The 15,147-nt window shown below is 32.5% G+C and overlaps 2 protein-coding genes across 3 annotated transcripts; both read left to right on the top strand.

Annotated features, from left to right (window-relative positions):
• The first annotated feature begins 611 nt into the window (after positions 1 to 611).
• On the top strand, positions 612 to 4,003 carry HTR12 (Histone superfamily protein). 2 transcript variants are annotated; one of them, XM_021424469.2, is made up of 7 exons: positions 612 to 939; positions 1,030 to 1,079; positions 1,581 to 1,626; positions 1,724 to 1,842; positions 2,187 to 2,261; positions 2,706 to 2,781; positions 3,685 to 4,003. In XM_021424469.2, the coding sequence occupies exons 1-7, from the start codon at positions 888 to 890 to the stop codon at positions 3,738 to 3,740; spliced, it is 474 nt and encodes a 157-aa protein (XP_021280144.1). In that variant the 5' UTR covers positions 612 to 887; the 3' UTR covers positions 3,741 to 4,003. The 2 variants fall into 2 exon arrangements, with proteins under 2 accessions (XP_021280144.1, XP_021280145.1); XM_021424470.2 differs by having other exon boundaries at positions 618 to 939; positions 1,033 to 1,079.
• Positions 4,004 to 8,790: 4,787 nt separating this feature from the next.
• On the top strand, positions 8,791 to 10,271 carry LOC110414136 (CAPRICE-like MYB3). Its single transcript, XM_021425202.1, is given in 4 exon segments — positions 8,791 to 9,083; positions 9,280 to 9,367; positions 9,953 to 9,980; positions 9,982 to 10,271. Coding segments are annotated over 4 exon segments (264 nt in total). The 5' UTR covers positions 8,791 to 9,031; the 3' UTR covers positions 10,078 to 10,271.
• Positions 10,272 to 15,147: the final 4,876 nt, after the last annotated feature.

Raw genomic sequence — 15,147 nt, 5'->3', positions numbered from 1 at the left:
AGGGATAAAATATGAAGTAACTGGTTAAATATATATATATATATATATATATATATTAAAATAAGAGGATGGCAAAACGAACTGGGAGCCAGGAGGTTGGCAAAGACTTTGTTTTTTCTGAAAACTTGAGACATATTTGCGTTAAGAGAAAGAAGTGAACAACATTGTTCTTTCAAGCAGTTCAAAAATATCCTACTTTTACGTTTTCTCGTATTTACTTTTTAATTTATAATATTTCTTTGTAACGAGCAACGACTCTTTTTTAAAAAAAGAGTAATTAATAGATTATGAAATGCTTAAGATTGAAAATTTTTATTTTTTTTGAAATACTTGATGTGGTATCAAGTTATTATTTATAATGTAACTATAATATTAAAAAAATAAAAATAAAAAAGGTAGAAAAATATGTATTAAATATGAAATGAGAAAATCAAATTTATTTTTTAAATGAGAATCATATATTAACTATCGTGTTGAATATTAAATGCACTTTAAATTTTATATCGAAAATGCACTCCATTTTTACTTAAAAATAAAATAAAAAAAAAAAAAAGAGTTGCACGCTATTTTCTTTGAATGTAAGTTGAAGACTTGTCGCGTTTTTGGTAGTTGAAAGAGAAAGAAATGGAAAATTTCGAACACGTGCGTGGCAGGGGCTATAACGGGCGACGAAGACAAACGACAAAACGCCTACGTTTCAAGGAAACCTAGCCATTGTAGCGGCGGGAGCCCGAGAAGAAGGGAACGGAGTCGGTCCCGGACCACAAGCGGGAAATAAAATTTAAAATAGTCAATTACGATTGATTTTTATTCGGATACAGTCTTCCCAGCCAAAATTTTTTGAAAAAAAAAAAGCGCTGAAGGAAAGGGATTTCATCGCTTCTGCCATGGCGAGAACCAAGCACACCGCTGCGAAGAAAAGAAAACCAAAGCCATCTGGTAATATCTCTCTTTCTCTAAACAAACGAATTTGCTTAGGATTTTGCTAAACGTTGGCTTTTTTTATATATATAAATTATCCGAAAAAAGCAGCTGCCGCAGCGGCCTCAACGTCGACGCCGTCACCGGGAACCAGTCCGGTAGCTTTCTCTTTCTCTGTATTTTTTTTTTGTAGTTTGAGTTTTTTCTGTGGATTGTCTTGTTGATGATAACATGTTGACATAAAAGCCAAAAATTAGGGCTTTGGTTGAATTTTCCATTATTTTGGGGAAAATAAAGAAGAAGGAGACGAATATGTTTATGTTTTGGGTAAATTTTCTTAGTCTCCCAAGCTGGATTTTTCTTCATCTTATCCCTTGCTTTGTAGCGTTAGCTTTTTTTAAAAAAAAAATTCAATATACATATACTTGTCTTCCTCCTTTATTTAATGACTAAGTAGAGCAACAAAGAGAAGACAAGAACGAGAATTTGAAATACTTAACATAAATTTGCTCAGTTATGCTAACTATTAATTTTGATAGCAAATCTAAATTTACCAATTTTTTTGTTGTTATTTTCTTTTCCCCTACTTTGTCTCATAATTTCTTTATCATGTCTGTAATATAAATCTGAGGTCTAATTTGCATTTTGAGCTTCTGAAGGCTCGTGTTCTAAGGACAAGAAAAACTGGAGGACAGGCCACACCGTGTGAGTTTTAGCAAGATCTGAATTTTTTTCCTGCCCTGTAAGTAACAAATTTCATGCCGTATCAAAGATTTAATCTGATGCTTTTTGGTTGTTAAAGCTCAAGGAACATCGAAGAAGCCTCATCGCTTTAGACCGGGAACTAGGGCTCTTCAAGAGATTCGGAAATACCAAAAGAGTTGGAAACCGCTCATTCCTGCTGCCAGCTTCATTAGAGAAGTGAGCTCTCTCTCTCTCTCTCTCCCTGGGGTGCTTATTTATTGTATGCACATACCTAAACTAGTTTATTGTCTTCAATGCACTACTTATTGAACATCCATCTATACAACTGAAAATGTTAATGGCAAATTGAGATGGAAATAACTCTATTAATTTTGAATGCACGAGTTATAGATGAATTTTGAAAAGGTCACATTTTATTTTACTTCTAGCTTTGGCTCTGAAATATCCCAATTTGATGACATTACCATTGCCCTTGTGCGTGCAATACGTGGCATCATTTAGCTGAGAGTAGTTATGAAGCTTAATCAAAAGGTTCTGATGTTCAATATGATTTTTTATAGGTAAGAGCTATTACCTACCAACTTGCGCCGGATATAAATCGCTGGAAAGCTGAAGCTTTAGTTGCAATTCAAGAGGTTCGGTAACTTATCCATTTTTCTGTCATAAAAAAAAAACATTGATAAGCCTTTAAAAACAAATACATAGACACGCGCACACACTCTTGCACACAATGATGTGCAAGTTAATTTTTGGGCTTATGGTTGTGGATGTGGTTGGTCTGTTACAAACTATGCTTCCCAGCCTTCATATTATCGTACAGCTGTACGTTAGGTTGCAACATTAACATGCAAATCAATTTACACTGAGCATATCCTAATTTTGCATTCGTAAGTGTCCAAAAACTAAACTTGCATTTCAGTGTGGTATGAGTATGCTAATTTCCATCAATGATTGTGAACCTTAGTTTGTTCAGTTTGTCATATATCTTTTTACATTATGGAATAGCAATGCAATCTGTGGTATCAATACTTTTGCTACTTCCTATTTCAAAATGTGTGTGACTTTGGGTGCATTTGTAGGCAGCAGAGGAATATTTGGTTCAATTGTTTGGAGATGCAATGCTGTGTGCAATTCATGCTAAGCGTGTTACACTGAGTAAGTTAAAGACTGGAGAAATTGTTGTTTCTGTGAGAACTACTTTATATTGGGCATATTTGTTCTGCAGTTCAGCGCCTTCTAAGTTAATGCTAAAATAATTGTAGTGACCTAAAGGTAGTAGTAATAATATGGTGCTATAGGTGTTGGTAACATGATGCAGTCAACTCCAGGTTTGGGGTATTTAATCTGACACCTTGATGTTGTGTATTTGATTCATTGAAGTTAGTTATGTATTTTAGTGGAAGAGCATGTACAGAATAATGCCATTGGGTGTATTAAAAGTTTACCTCTCGGCCTACAAATCTTTTCTTCTTTTGTTGAAAGTAATGGAAACGTGGAGAAGTTTATGGAGGGCTTGCCATGAGTAATTTTTATTCTGAATATATGGCTTCTTCTTTGATGGAAGAGTAAAATATGTCTTGATGTGTATCGGTTATATCACATTTTTAATTGTTAGGTTCATGCATACATATGAAATTTTGGCTATGCTTTAATCTCAAATTATGGTTACCCTCCATATCCAGTCTGTATAGATATATAACATTATGCAACATTTGCTTGGCACATTATGATTTTTTATTGATTGTTGCAGACCAAACTGTGTGGGATGATAGGTGGAATGAAAATGCTGAATCAATGGACGGGAAACAATCATTTGAAAACTCTTTTATGTGATTGCCATATGTTTGGTCCCAGTATATATGCCTATAAGACTATTAGTGTTGCCATCTACTCATGTTTCTAGCTTATGTTTCATGCTCATTGGAAAAACATGATTTCTCAATTTCAAAGCGTGAATTCTTACCTTTTATAGGTTGATTGCAATGTTTTTAAGAAAGAATTTATTCCATTTTCATTTCAAAAGGAACAAACTAACTTTATTTCCTTTTCTTGCCACAGTGAAGAAGGATATCCAGTTGGCACGACGACTTGGTGGGATGGGGCAACCCTGGTGAGATGTTGCACTAAAACCAACACTAGCTGTCTATCTAGCTATTCTCAAAATGAAAATATGATTGTTCTATTTGTATGTAGCATTGCTAAAATTTGACTGTCAAATAGATTACAGTGTTACTTCAGCATTTAATGTTCTTTGAAACCGGGACAGTCTTTAGCTAACAGCTAGGTGTTTCTAATTAGTAGGAGGAAACTTAACCTTCATGTTGTAAGAAGCAATTCAGTTATCGAAATTTGCATGGTCCGTGTGGAATTTGAGTTTTGATGTGCTTGATGGAGTTTGGATAGGCTGTACAAAGCATTCTGAGGGAAAACATTAACATTTCACACTTCCAAATTCCATAATAAAAGAAATCCTGGAAACTGGGCTCTGCTTAAAGAAAGGAAACTATGACGACAACATGAAATAGAAGTATTAGTTTGCATTACTACATTTATGTACAGACATGACCGAGGGGGTTCCTTCTCCCATTTTGTTTAATACTAGGATTTTACCAACCTTCATCGAAACTGGAAAGGGTAAACTACATACAATCATCCTTTTGTGCTTTGACCTATTTACACGTAATCACTTGTGGTTGTAAAAGTTGCATCAAATTCCTGGCCAATTTGTTTGAGTTGATATTTGACATATTTTTACTACATTTTCGATAAATTAAAATTTGTCATCTCATCATTATTAATATATTTAAAAATAAATAAAAAATTTGAGTGAGGTGACAAATATATCATTTACCGAAAATGTACGTCAAATATAAACTCTAAGTCAGGAGAGTAGTGGTGATAAATGATTACATATAAATGGGTTAAATTTTTACCTACGGGTTTGAGCACCCAGCGTTAATGCTGCGGGGGTCCATTCACTGTGTTGAAATACCTGTAGCCTAATGACAGAGCATCTAATTTCACTATTGAAAATCCTAAGCATACGCCAAAACGTATACTCGAAAGAACTGAAAAGGGAAAACTGGACTTCAGCTTACAGGGTAAAGCAGCATCCTGCAGGATCCACTAGCTGACCTTAAACCATTTTCAGCCATAACTTGGACAAGAGAATCACGATCGAGCATCTTAACAGCAGGTTCTTCATCTGTTGGGATTTGCACCCTAGTTGCTACTACAATGTCGTTATTGTTGTTTCCCCTCTTCATTGTCATTTCATCATCTCAAAAAGGAGAGAGAGAGAGAGAGAGAGAGGGAGGGAGAAGCTAGCTGGAATAAACAATGAGTGGGAAATATGAAAAGAAACAAGAGGGAGGAGGTAATACTACTACATTCTTCCTTCATGATAAGTTTGAGAGAAAAACGTGTCTATATATAGAGAATTAACATCTGGTTTGCGAAGTAAGCAGTGCTCCTTGCATGCTAAGTTATGGAAAATGACAGAAGATTCTAGGTCTTCCTATGGTGCATATAGAATTAAAGATGTCAGTATGATGTTAGCTTCTTAGATCATCGATTTCAAAAAGTAAAAGAGTCTCCAAACGCGGCAAGTTGCTTGGCCAGGCAATGCATACAAGAGACCATCTCCCCTGGATTGCTACATCACACAAATCCCCTATGGCAAACTAGCCCAAGTTGATCTGTGCCACCCCGGCTTTCTGGGTTTTCTCAACTCCAAAATCGAGGCCCAAAGCCGACATCTAAAGGCCACTGGTGAGCCCATAGTTAATGCCATGAAATATCCATTAAGAATTTAAACCCGGTTTACGACGGGGAAGTAACAGAAAAGAATTCTCTGTTTAAGACATTCTTGTCATCTTAATGAAATTATAACACGAGAAGATCTAAGAACCAAGAATCTTGGCTAAGCTACTCCTACCAGGTTATTTAGAAGATGCTGTGACCAAAGTTCATCAACAGGTTGCTAATCATCTGATTTACATAAAAGTTGATCTTGTGACGAGTACTCTATAATTTCTATCTCAAACCCACTATTTCTTTGGCAGCGAAAATTATGGATCCAATACAGTCTGTGGGATGGAAATTAGATACAGGACAAGACAAGTGCAAAGATATATATATATATATATATATATATTTGATATGGCAGTTCCTCTGCAAGACTGGAAGCGTTGGTTGGAATAGTTGCTTTTCTGTCTTCAACATTTTCAGAGGAATCACAGTTTTATATCTTATCATCCATTCACGTTTCTCTGTCATCTAAGAATTTAGCTACTTGGGTTAGTTGTGCTTGTGCTATTTAAATTTCGAAGTAGCTAGCTATCTCTCTGATTCCTGACTTTGAATTGACAGATACTCTATTTTTGCGTGCAAACAAATGTGAGCACATTAAATTCATTTTGTTATTAAGGTTGTAATTCAGAACTTGGTGATGATAGTAATACCTGTACATGCTTGGCAAATTGCAGTGCCATCTCAAACTATCTGTGTCCATCTCATAGATTTCCTTCACGTATAAAAATAACAAATCTACCACATAACATGAATCACAAAAAAAATCTTGTAATATCTTAAAATAAATATTTAATTTAAAATCTATTGATAATTTTTTAATTATATTTATATATTCAGAATATTCATAAATATTCTTTTATGAAATATATTCTTTTATTACAATTTTAATATCAATCAGGTAAGTACAAGTTAACTTTTTATTGAGTCGGATTTGGGTTCTTACAAGACAAAGAGGAGAATAATGCCATATGAAACACTTTTACTTGAAGCAAATGCCTTTCAAAGGGAAAAAAAGAATACTTGAAGCAGATATTTAATCAAACAATTTCCAGGGGAACAGATAAAGTTTAAAGAAGTTAGCTACTAGGGACTGCTGAAGCTTCGCTGCTGGGCGTATGCCCATTTTTGTTAGCACAGCCGAAGAGAGAAACGTAGGGGTGGGGGAATTGTCAGGTAGCTAAGGTTGGATGTATGTGTCCAATAGGTAAAAAGGTGAATCCAAAAGAGCTGCAAAAAAATGTGGAAGGAAAGTCATGCTCAATCTCCAAAAGTTGATCTTTCACATAAAGGAGCTTCAAAAGACACCAAGGATCTTTGCAAAAGCTGCCCTCTCCCCCAAACTCATCGAACAACACACCGTTCGTCCTGTCAACCTACATGGCTCGTTCAACTAAAAACATATAGAATATACGTTTAAACAAATAGAATAATATGAGTTTTTTATTTTTGGCCGGACCCTGGAAAGAAGTACAGTAAGACGTATTGCCAGAGGTGATGTTTGGCCTTTTTCTTTTTGACTCTTGTTGCTCTACCGAACATTCATCCCTTTTGAGTTACTCAAGGATCAACATACACCAAGTACAGGGAAAGAGAGAGATATATTATTATAACTTTTTCTGGCTCATTAGTTTAGAGATTAATCATAAATAACATTTAATTAGCTAGCTATTCTGGTCTCTCCTTCATAATGATGTCATGCAGAAAACTTAACAGCACAGAACTTGTCATCACCCTTCTGTTTTCATTCATAGAATTTGCTCTAATGCTACACATTAATTTGAGTTGTTCTTCCCCAGGTCCAAGGTTCTTTCAATTATCTATGGTCCAATGAGATTGTGCATGTCTTTTTTTTAATGAATCCATCGATAAATATCAATATTGATGAAATTTTAAAAATTACTCACGAAATATTTCATCTTTTAAAAAAACAATTATGTAATGAATGGAAATTGGTGTGATATTTTCACTCAAGTCTGCTTGAATGTTGGAGGCTATAGTTCAAATGATTAGAATGATCAGGATTTAGATAAACACCCTTTAATCTTCTCTTTAGTTTGTTTCCATTTATTAAATTATTATTATTATCCCCTGACTGTGCTGCATCAGATCATGTTGTACTGTAATTTTGTATGTTAGTTGATGAATCTGGATATGAATATGATGGTCCATACCATACATTACTCCGACGTCGACCTAACTCCCCCACTTCTTCCTCAAAGAAACCCCTTCACGAGGGTGCAAAATATTAATAAAATTAATAAAAATGGACAGAGTTCCTGGGATGAACTTTTTCTTTTTTGTTGAGAAGGGGATTGGGTGGTTTGCCAGCAACTACTTGTACCAAGTTTATGTGCCAATCCTGACAATCATCAGTATATCATTAATTTTACTTTTATCATATCAAATTTTGCCCCTTTCAATGCCTTGAAAACCTGGCAGCATCTCAAAACAGAATTTATCATTTGAGAAAAGAATCAACGGTTGAAATTTGAATGTTAAAGCAAAATGACAAATCAATCTTAGCAAGCTGAAAGGTAAACATACTTTTACCAAAAGGCACATAGGATTTTGTCATGGAAGTCAAAAATGTGTAGATCTGCAAAAGATAGCAGATAATTTACAGAGAGAGATAAGGGTGGGGGGCCTTTTTTGAGTCCCAAGTACCGCATCACAACATTCCATTGGAGAGTTTTGGGCGACTGTTCTCTACTTCTTGGTAGCGTTTTGAAGCCAACAAGGGCAGCCATAGAACATGTCAGTTCGAGAGGACTTTTGCTGTTTTTTTTTTTTTCTTTCTTTGGGTTGGATTCTGCTGTTGGTTGTTGAAGTTTTGCTTTTCCTCCACAACAGGGATGTGGCGATTTAGTTGTCATGTCACATCATTTTCCATTCCAGCCTCACTGTTGAAATATCAAATCAGGCAATGTGGATCAACTTCTAGTAATAGTTTAAGCATAAACATCCAACCCTGATTAATTAAACTCAAATAACAGTTTCTAAACACGAAAGCAGCTGCCAATGGTATCAGGTGCTGGTTTGTTACATAGCTTGAGAAGTACTGTCTAACAAGCTTCGTTTATAATAACAATATTCTAGTAGTGATTAGCTAGGGTCTTGCAGATTCTGCCCCTCCTATACACCAAGAACTAAGATACCCCATGGAGAAATTTTTAAAAGAGAAACCGCCAAAGGTGAAGGGCGGTGCTGTCATTTCAGCTGCTTAATGCTATCCTTAAGCAGAACTTTGACTTGGCTTAAGACCCTATAGGGACAACTACAAGTCAACCAAATTTTAATTTGTTTGTTCGGTAGGACCTGTCGTTCGTTGCTTTTGTTCCCAAGGAGGGGAGTTTTTCCAAGCTCAACTCTCAAATGCCCCATTTATGTAGCTCATTCATTCACTCCTTCAAAGTCCGCAAAAATTTTGTACCAGTATAAATTCCCTCTTCAGGAAACTATTAATTGTCAATCCTCAATTTCCCCTTCACCGTTTTAACACCCAAAAACTCTAGTTGGAGTCTTGGGTCTCTCTCATTCTCCTCTTTCTCACCCCTTTATATTCTCCCTGCCTTCTCTACTACGGGCAAAGGAAATGGACAAACGTCGCCGGAAGCAAGCAAAGACCAGTAGCTGCTGCTCTGAAGGTAGTTTTTTTTTTTTTTTGACTCTCTCGCGTTTTCTTGGACCAAGTCCGGGTCCCTTTCCGGGGGTTCTTTCATTTCCTCTTTGTTGTTTCGAATTGCTGTCTTGTCCCTCTTCCATTTCCATTTTCTACTTCTGCTTGGTTAAATGTTAACCAATAGTTACTCTGTTTTGGTCCTCCCTTAATGTTTATGGCAGAGGTGAGCAGCATTGAGTGGGAGTTCATAAACATGTCTGAACAAGAAGAAGATCTCATTTATAGAATGTATAAACTCGTTGGGGACAGGTATGGAAGCGAGCCTGAAATAGAAATTTTCTTCTTCCTTATTTTCGAAAAACAAATCGTTCTTTTCAATTTCATGCTTGGAAACAGATAATAAACGGTCGTGGGTTGTCACCACCTATTTCACCACACAAATTTATATTCTCTTCTTTGCTGATGTGGCATTACTCCAAATATATAAATCCATTGGTAGTGTACATAGCATAGTGCATGGAATTGTTGTAGTAGAATCTTGAGATTGCTGGTTTTAGCTAAGGATGCTTTCGGGGGTCATGTATATATATTTCGTTGAAAAGAAAATGATTGTTATTAACTATTATTGGGCTTATTGGTCAAATTGTGGTTATTTAGTGTAGCAGCGGTTGGTCCATTATTCATGGCCCCCTGCTCGACCTGGACAATGAGCTCATTCGGAAAGTACAATGGCTTTTTTCCATGTTTGCTTTATGTTTTCTTACATGAACCACTCAATTGAGTGGAGTGTTTTCTGTGTTATCTTAATTAAAAGCTTTTAACCGGAATCATCTTGTTTGTCCTACAGGTTGGTTGAGTTCTTGGTCCTAATCATTAACTTCTTGAATTATGTAGGTGGGCCTTAATTGCAGGTAGGATTCCGGGGCCGGAAAGCTGAAGAAATAGAGAGGTTTTGGATCATGAGACATGGAGAAGTATTCGCCAACAGGCGAAGAGAGCTCAAGAGATATAATTCCTAGGGGCCTTAAAACTCTTTAGTTTCCATAGCGTCATTTTGTCACGGATGAAGTTAATCTTTGTCATGTTTCTCCTGTCTCTCCCTCCCTTCTCTGTAAGACTTGCATGCCCTTTGTATGTGGCACAAGGTTTTGGTCGAGATGGGAAAGGAAATGGAAATGGAAGTAGTTTGTAGTCTTATTTTGGGTAATTGCCATTCAAACGCTTACTTTCTCGTCTCTCTAAATTTGGTTTTTCTCTGATTCTCTCAACATTGTCTCACTTCTCACACAAGTGCAACACGAAAGACGATAGAAGTAATGCCCATAACTAATTCAAGAAAAGTTAGCAGAGGGTCTGGACCTTCCAGGTGTATTTTACATTTATGATTTTGTGGTCAGTCTTCTGGGAGGGAAATGATGGGTTCCCATGTTCCGTTCCTCCAAGGAAATACTTTCTTTAGCATTGTCATTTCACGTATTAATTGGCTAATCCCTGGTAGGTGGTGGCCTGGACCATGCCATAGCTCGCATTAAATGCCTTCTTTCTGGAATGGGGGTTCAGAACTTCAAGCATCCAAATGTTTGTTGCTCATTCATTTTTGCTGACATTGCATTTCGTACCCATGTAATTAAATGTCTCAACCTGGAATCCAAAAGCAAAAGGGAAACACTGTAAGATTGAGAATCTTCATAGAATTTTCTCTTTAAAGAAAAAAGTAAAATAATGTCTCAACTTACGTTTCTGAATTTGTGATTACAAATCTCTAGCAAACTTCATTGCATTTACATGTTTCAGTCATTCTCCATATATTTATCAATAGCATATGTCTTCATTAACCATCTTTGTTTGATTTTTCAAATCTTCTAAAATCATGTACGATTTTGGAACGATGCTATGTCTTTATCTCTGACCAAAACACAAACCCTCCCCAATCTACCCCAATTTATTTTATTTTGCAGAATTTTCTTTTTGTCTTTTTTTTTTTATTTTTTTCCCCACATGATATCTAAAAAATATTTAACTATTCAAAAAAATTTAAATAATTTTTTATTTTTTATTATATTCAATCAAACTTTTATTCATAATAAAAATATTTTTATAATTAATAATTATTTAATTATTATTAATTAAAATAACACTTATCATTTTATACTCATATGATACTGATGTAATATGTTAACTTATCATAATTGAAAATGATGCAACATTCATATAATATATTAATGTGGTAACGCGATAATCTCACCTTACGTTATAACAAGTTAATATGCTCATGTGATACTAAGTTAAATATGCTATCTTAATAACACCTCGACATAAAAATTACAAATGTAATTTTATCATTTCATGAAGTGCGGATGTGATACATTGATTGATTATAATTGAAAGTGATGTGTCACATTTATATGATCATATGATAATTTTATTTTTTTATAATAAGTTAATATGTTATATTAATGATATATCAACATATAAATTATAAATGTAATTTTGAATAATGATAATTAATAAATTATTAGTTATAATTAAGAGTTTATCTTTTTTAAAATACAACTATAAAAATTTAATCAAATATAATAAAAAATAAAAAACTTATTTATTTTTCAACTAATATAAAAAATTTTAAATATTATATATTTTTTTCTAAAGTGGGGGTGTACATGTATCTGGAAACAGGAAAGACATCAACGCTTTATTAAATGGCAGTTGGAATGTCTGGTCTTCTGATTATTTTAGTAATTCTTGTTCGTTTTTTCATGTAAAGCTGGTAATTAATTTAAATTTGGATATAAAAAAAAAGTTGGATAAATATTTGGATAGAGTATCACTTTTTTGGTTGCTGGAACCTAAGTTTGTTGGACGTCTTTTCAGTTGACTCCTTTTTATGTTTTGTATTGGACAAGGATGCTCCAGATACAAGCCACATCATTTTGCCTCAAATACCAGTAAGGGACTCCTTTTTTTCACGATATATTATTAATAGGAAAACTTTATGATATTTATTACATAAGTAAAATAAGAAAAAGAAAATCTCAAAGGGCTTCATCTTCTAGTCACGTGAAGATTATAGAAAACAAATAAAAAAAAGTAAAAAAGAAGAAGAAAATAGGTAAAAAAAAAACCGTGTGCAACGCACTGGTTATAATTTAGTTAATAGGTAATAAGAAATTTTTTTTACATATAATAATTTTAAATTAAAATAAAATATATAATATTTATAAAATATCATAAATTAATTTTTAAAAACTTAAATATTTTTTTATTTTTATTATATTTAATCAAATTTTTATATTTTTTATCTAAATAAACTCTTATAATTAATTATTGATTAGTTAAAATAATATTTATCATTTATATCACGTGATACTAACGTAACATGTTAATCTATCATAAATAAGTGATGATGTATTATGCTAATATGATATGATGAAATCACTATGTAACAATTTTTACTTTCTAAATCGATATCATGTGAGAAAAAAATGATAAGCGATATTTTGACTAATTGATAATTAATTTTAAAAGTTTATTTAATTTAAAATAAAAATATATTAACTTAATTGAACATAATAAAAAATAAAAACTTATTTAAAATTTTAAAATAATTTAAATACTTTTTTCGAATGTTGTGCAAAAAATAAAGTAATTCTCTTCATCTTATGTATCTCACTTTATATTTTTTAAGTTAAAAATTGAGACTTTCAAGAGGAAATTTTGAATTCTAATCACTACAGTCTTTATTTACCTTTATTAATTTTTCATTTTCTTAACGCTAGAAAAAAAAAATCCATTAAGGTCAAAAGAAAGCAATGGTTTAAGAAAGAGGTGTTCTTATTTTTATTTTCAAGAGGAAAGAGGTGTTCTTATATATTAAATACTATAAAAAAATAAAACATCTGAAAATTTGATTGAATAGTTAAGGTATAAAACTATATTTAAATATTCAATTAATGAACATTGATCAAATTTGAAAAAGAGTAAAAAAAATACTTTGATCCTCTTATTTTGTTTTTTCAGATCAAGAGATTCATGAACCCGGATTTAATACGTATAAATACAAATGATCTAGTGGGAGTTATTCTTTTAAAGAGTTGGACTCTATTCTTTCTTTTCGTAAAATAAAAATAAAATAAAAACATTTAGAAGTTAAAAAAAAAAAGAGCCAAAATATTTTGTGGGGCTGAGAAATTTTTTATCATAATATATATAGAGGAAGTAGGGACATGGTTTGCACTCCAACAGTGTCGGTACTTTGGAGGTGTGAATTATGATTATTAATTTAAAACATCCTATGAATTATGCAAGGTAAAATATTTAAATAAATTTTTATTTTTTTATGGCAATCAAATTTTTATGTTTTTATTTTTATCATATAAGTTTTTATGACTAATAATTACTTAATTGTCATTAGTCAAAACATTACTTATTATTTTATATTTATATGGCACTCATATAACGTTGATATATAAAGTAAAAAATATTACATTATTACGTTATCATGTCAAAATTAGTATGTCATATAATCATCAATTATAATATATCGGTATGATATGTCATATCATTATCAATTATATGTATTAACATGCCATGTTAGCACCACGTAATATAAAATAATAAATAATATTTTAATTAAATTAATTATTAATTATAAAAGTTTATTTAACTCAAAATAAAAAATATAAAAGTTTATTTGATTAAAAATAAAAATATAAAAATTTATTTAAATTTTTTTAAATAATTTAGAAATCATTTCACATATTATACTTATAAGGTATGATGTTCGAATAAACCCTTAAACTATTCAAAATTTCCTTATCTTCTCTTCTAAGTTGACTCTTGAATTGCTAAATATAAAAAGCGGTATCTGATATTATATAATTGATGCCAATTAATGTATTTATATTACTTTCTATGTTAGAATTTCAACAACTGAAACTGTTCCTACCTTTTTTTTTTTTTTGTTTCTATCTTCTTTATGTGTTTAATTAATAATGCTGCTTCTATCACCTAATAATATCAGGTTCAGTGCTCTCATTTAATAGGAAAAACGAAATAATAAAAGAAGTACCTTTCTAAACCAATAAAAAAAAAGGTGGGGAAGGGGGCCAGATTTAAATGAATATGAGTTAGTTGGTACTTTTTCTGTCTCATTTTATTTGTTTATATTTTGACTTTTTTAATCAAATGAATCTAATTATGATTATTATTTTTAAAATATCATGTAAAATTAAAATCTCAAAAACATGTTTTGAAAAATTTAAAAATAAAAAACTGTAACACTTATTTTTTTAATAATTTTATGATTTTATTTAAAATAATTGTTATTCAAATTTGTTTGACTAAAAAAATCTATGAAAGATAGTATTTTGTTATTGAGTTTTGTCCTTGACAATTTGCGTTTTTTCGAACCGGTCCAGCAGGTCACAAAGTAATATAAGAGAAAATGATGAACAACCAATATACATTACGAAAGCGATATGGCCTACCAACATGTACTAAATACAAAAAAATAAATTGGAAAAGCACAACAAAAAAAAGAAGAAAGAAATGGAAAAACTCAAACGCAACGTTTTGATAATTCTTAGCTTCAAAAAGATTAGCCTGGCAAAATGGGAAAACAGTTTACAAATTGGAGAGTACGTCCAATAGCTAATCTTTAAGTGAAAAAGCACACGCGCGATGAGCAAAGGGAATTTTACATAGTAATTTGTAGAGCCCAGGCAATGAGAATGTCGCAGCATGACACCTACAAGGGGGTTTTTAGCAATGGGAAAGAAAAGGAAAAAGTTGGAAAAAAAAAAGAAAGAAAGAAAGCACATGCCTTTTATTCCTAAGGAAGTTGTTTTCCTTTAGATTTGATCTCTTAATGTTTGTATCATCATTCCTTGTACTTTATCTGCATTCTTTTGAGGCTTTAAAGTGCTGCACGTACAAGACGAGTTAGCTGCTGAAAAATCACCTAACAATGTCCCCCCTATACACGAACTGCCTCATCAATTTTTCTTTTTCTCAATCAACAGTCAAAACTCACTACTCTTGTAAATCTATATCAAAGTGAAAGGGCCCCCATGAATTGCAACTTTTTTCTT

The sequence above is a fragment of the Theobroma umbraticum genome, unplaced genomic scaffold (assembly GCF_002168275.2).
Source record: "Theobroma umbraticum cultivar Fairchild unplaced genomic scaffold, ASM216827v3 scaffold_4.1, whole genome shotgun sequence".
Taxonomy (NCBI): Eukaryota; Viridiplantae; Streptophyta; class Magnoliopsida; order Malvales; family Malvaceae; genus Theobroma; species Theobroma umbraticum.
Note: the sequence above shows the minus strand (reverse complement) of the source record. Positions and strands in the feature narration are given on the sequence as shown.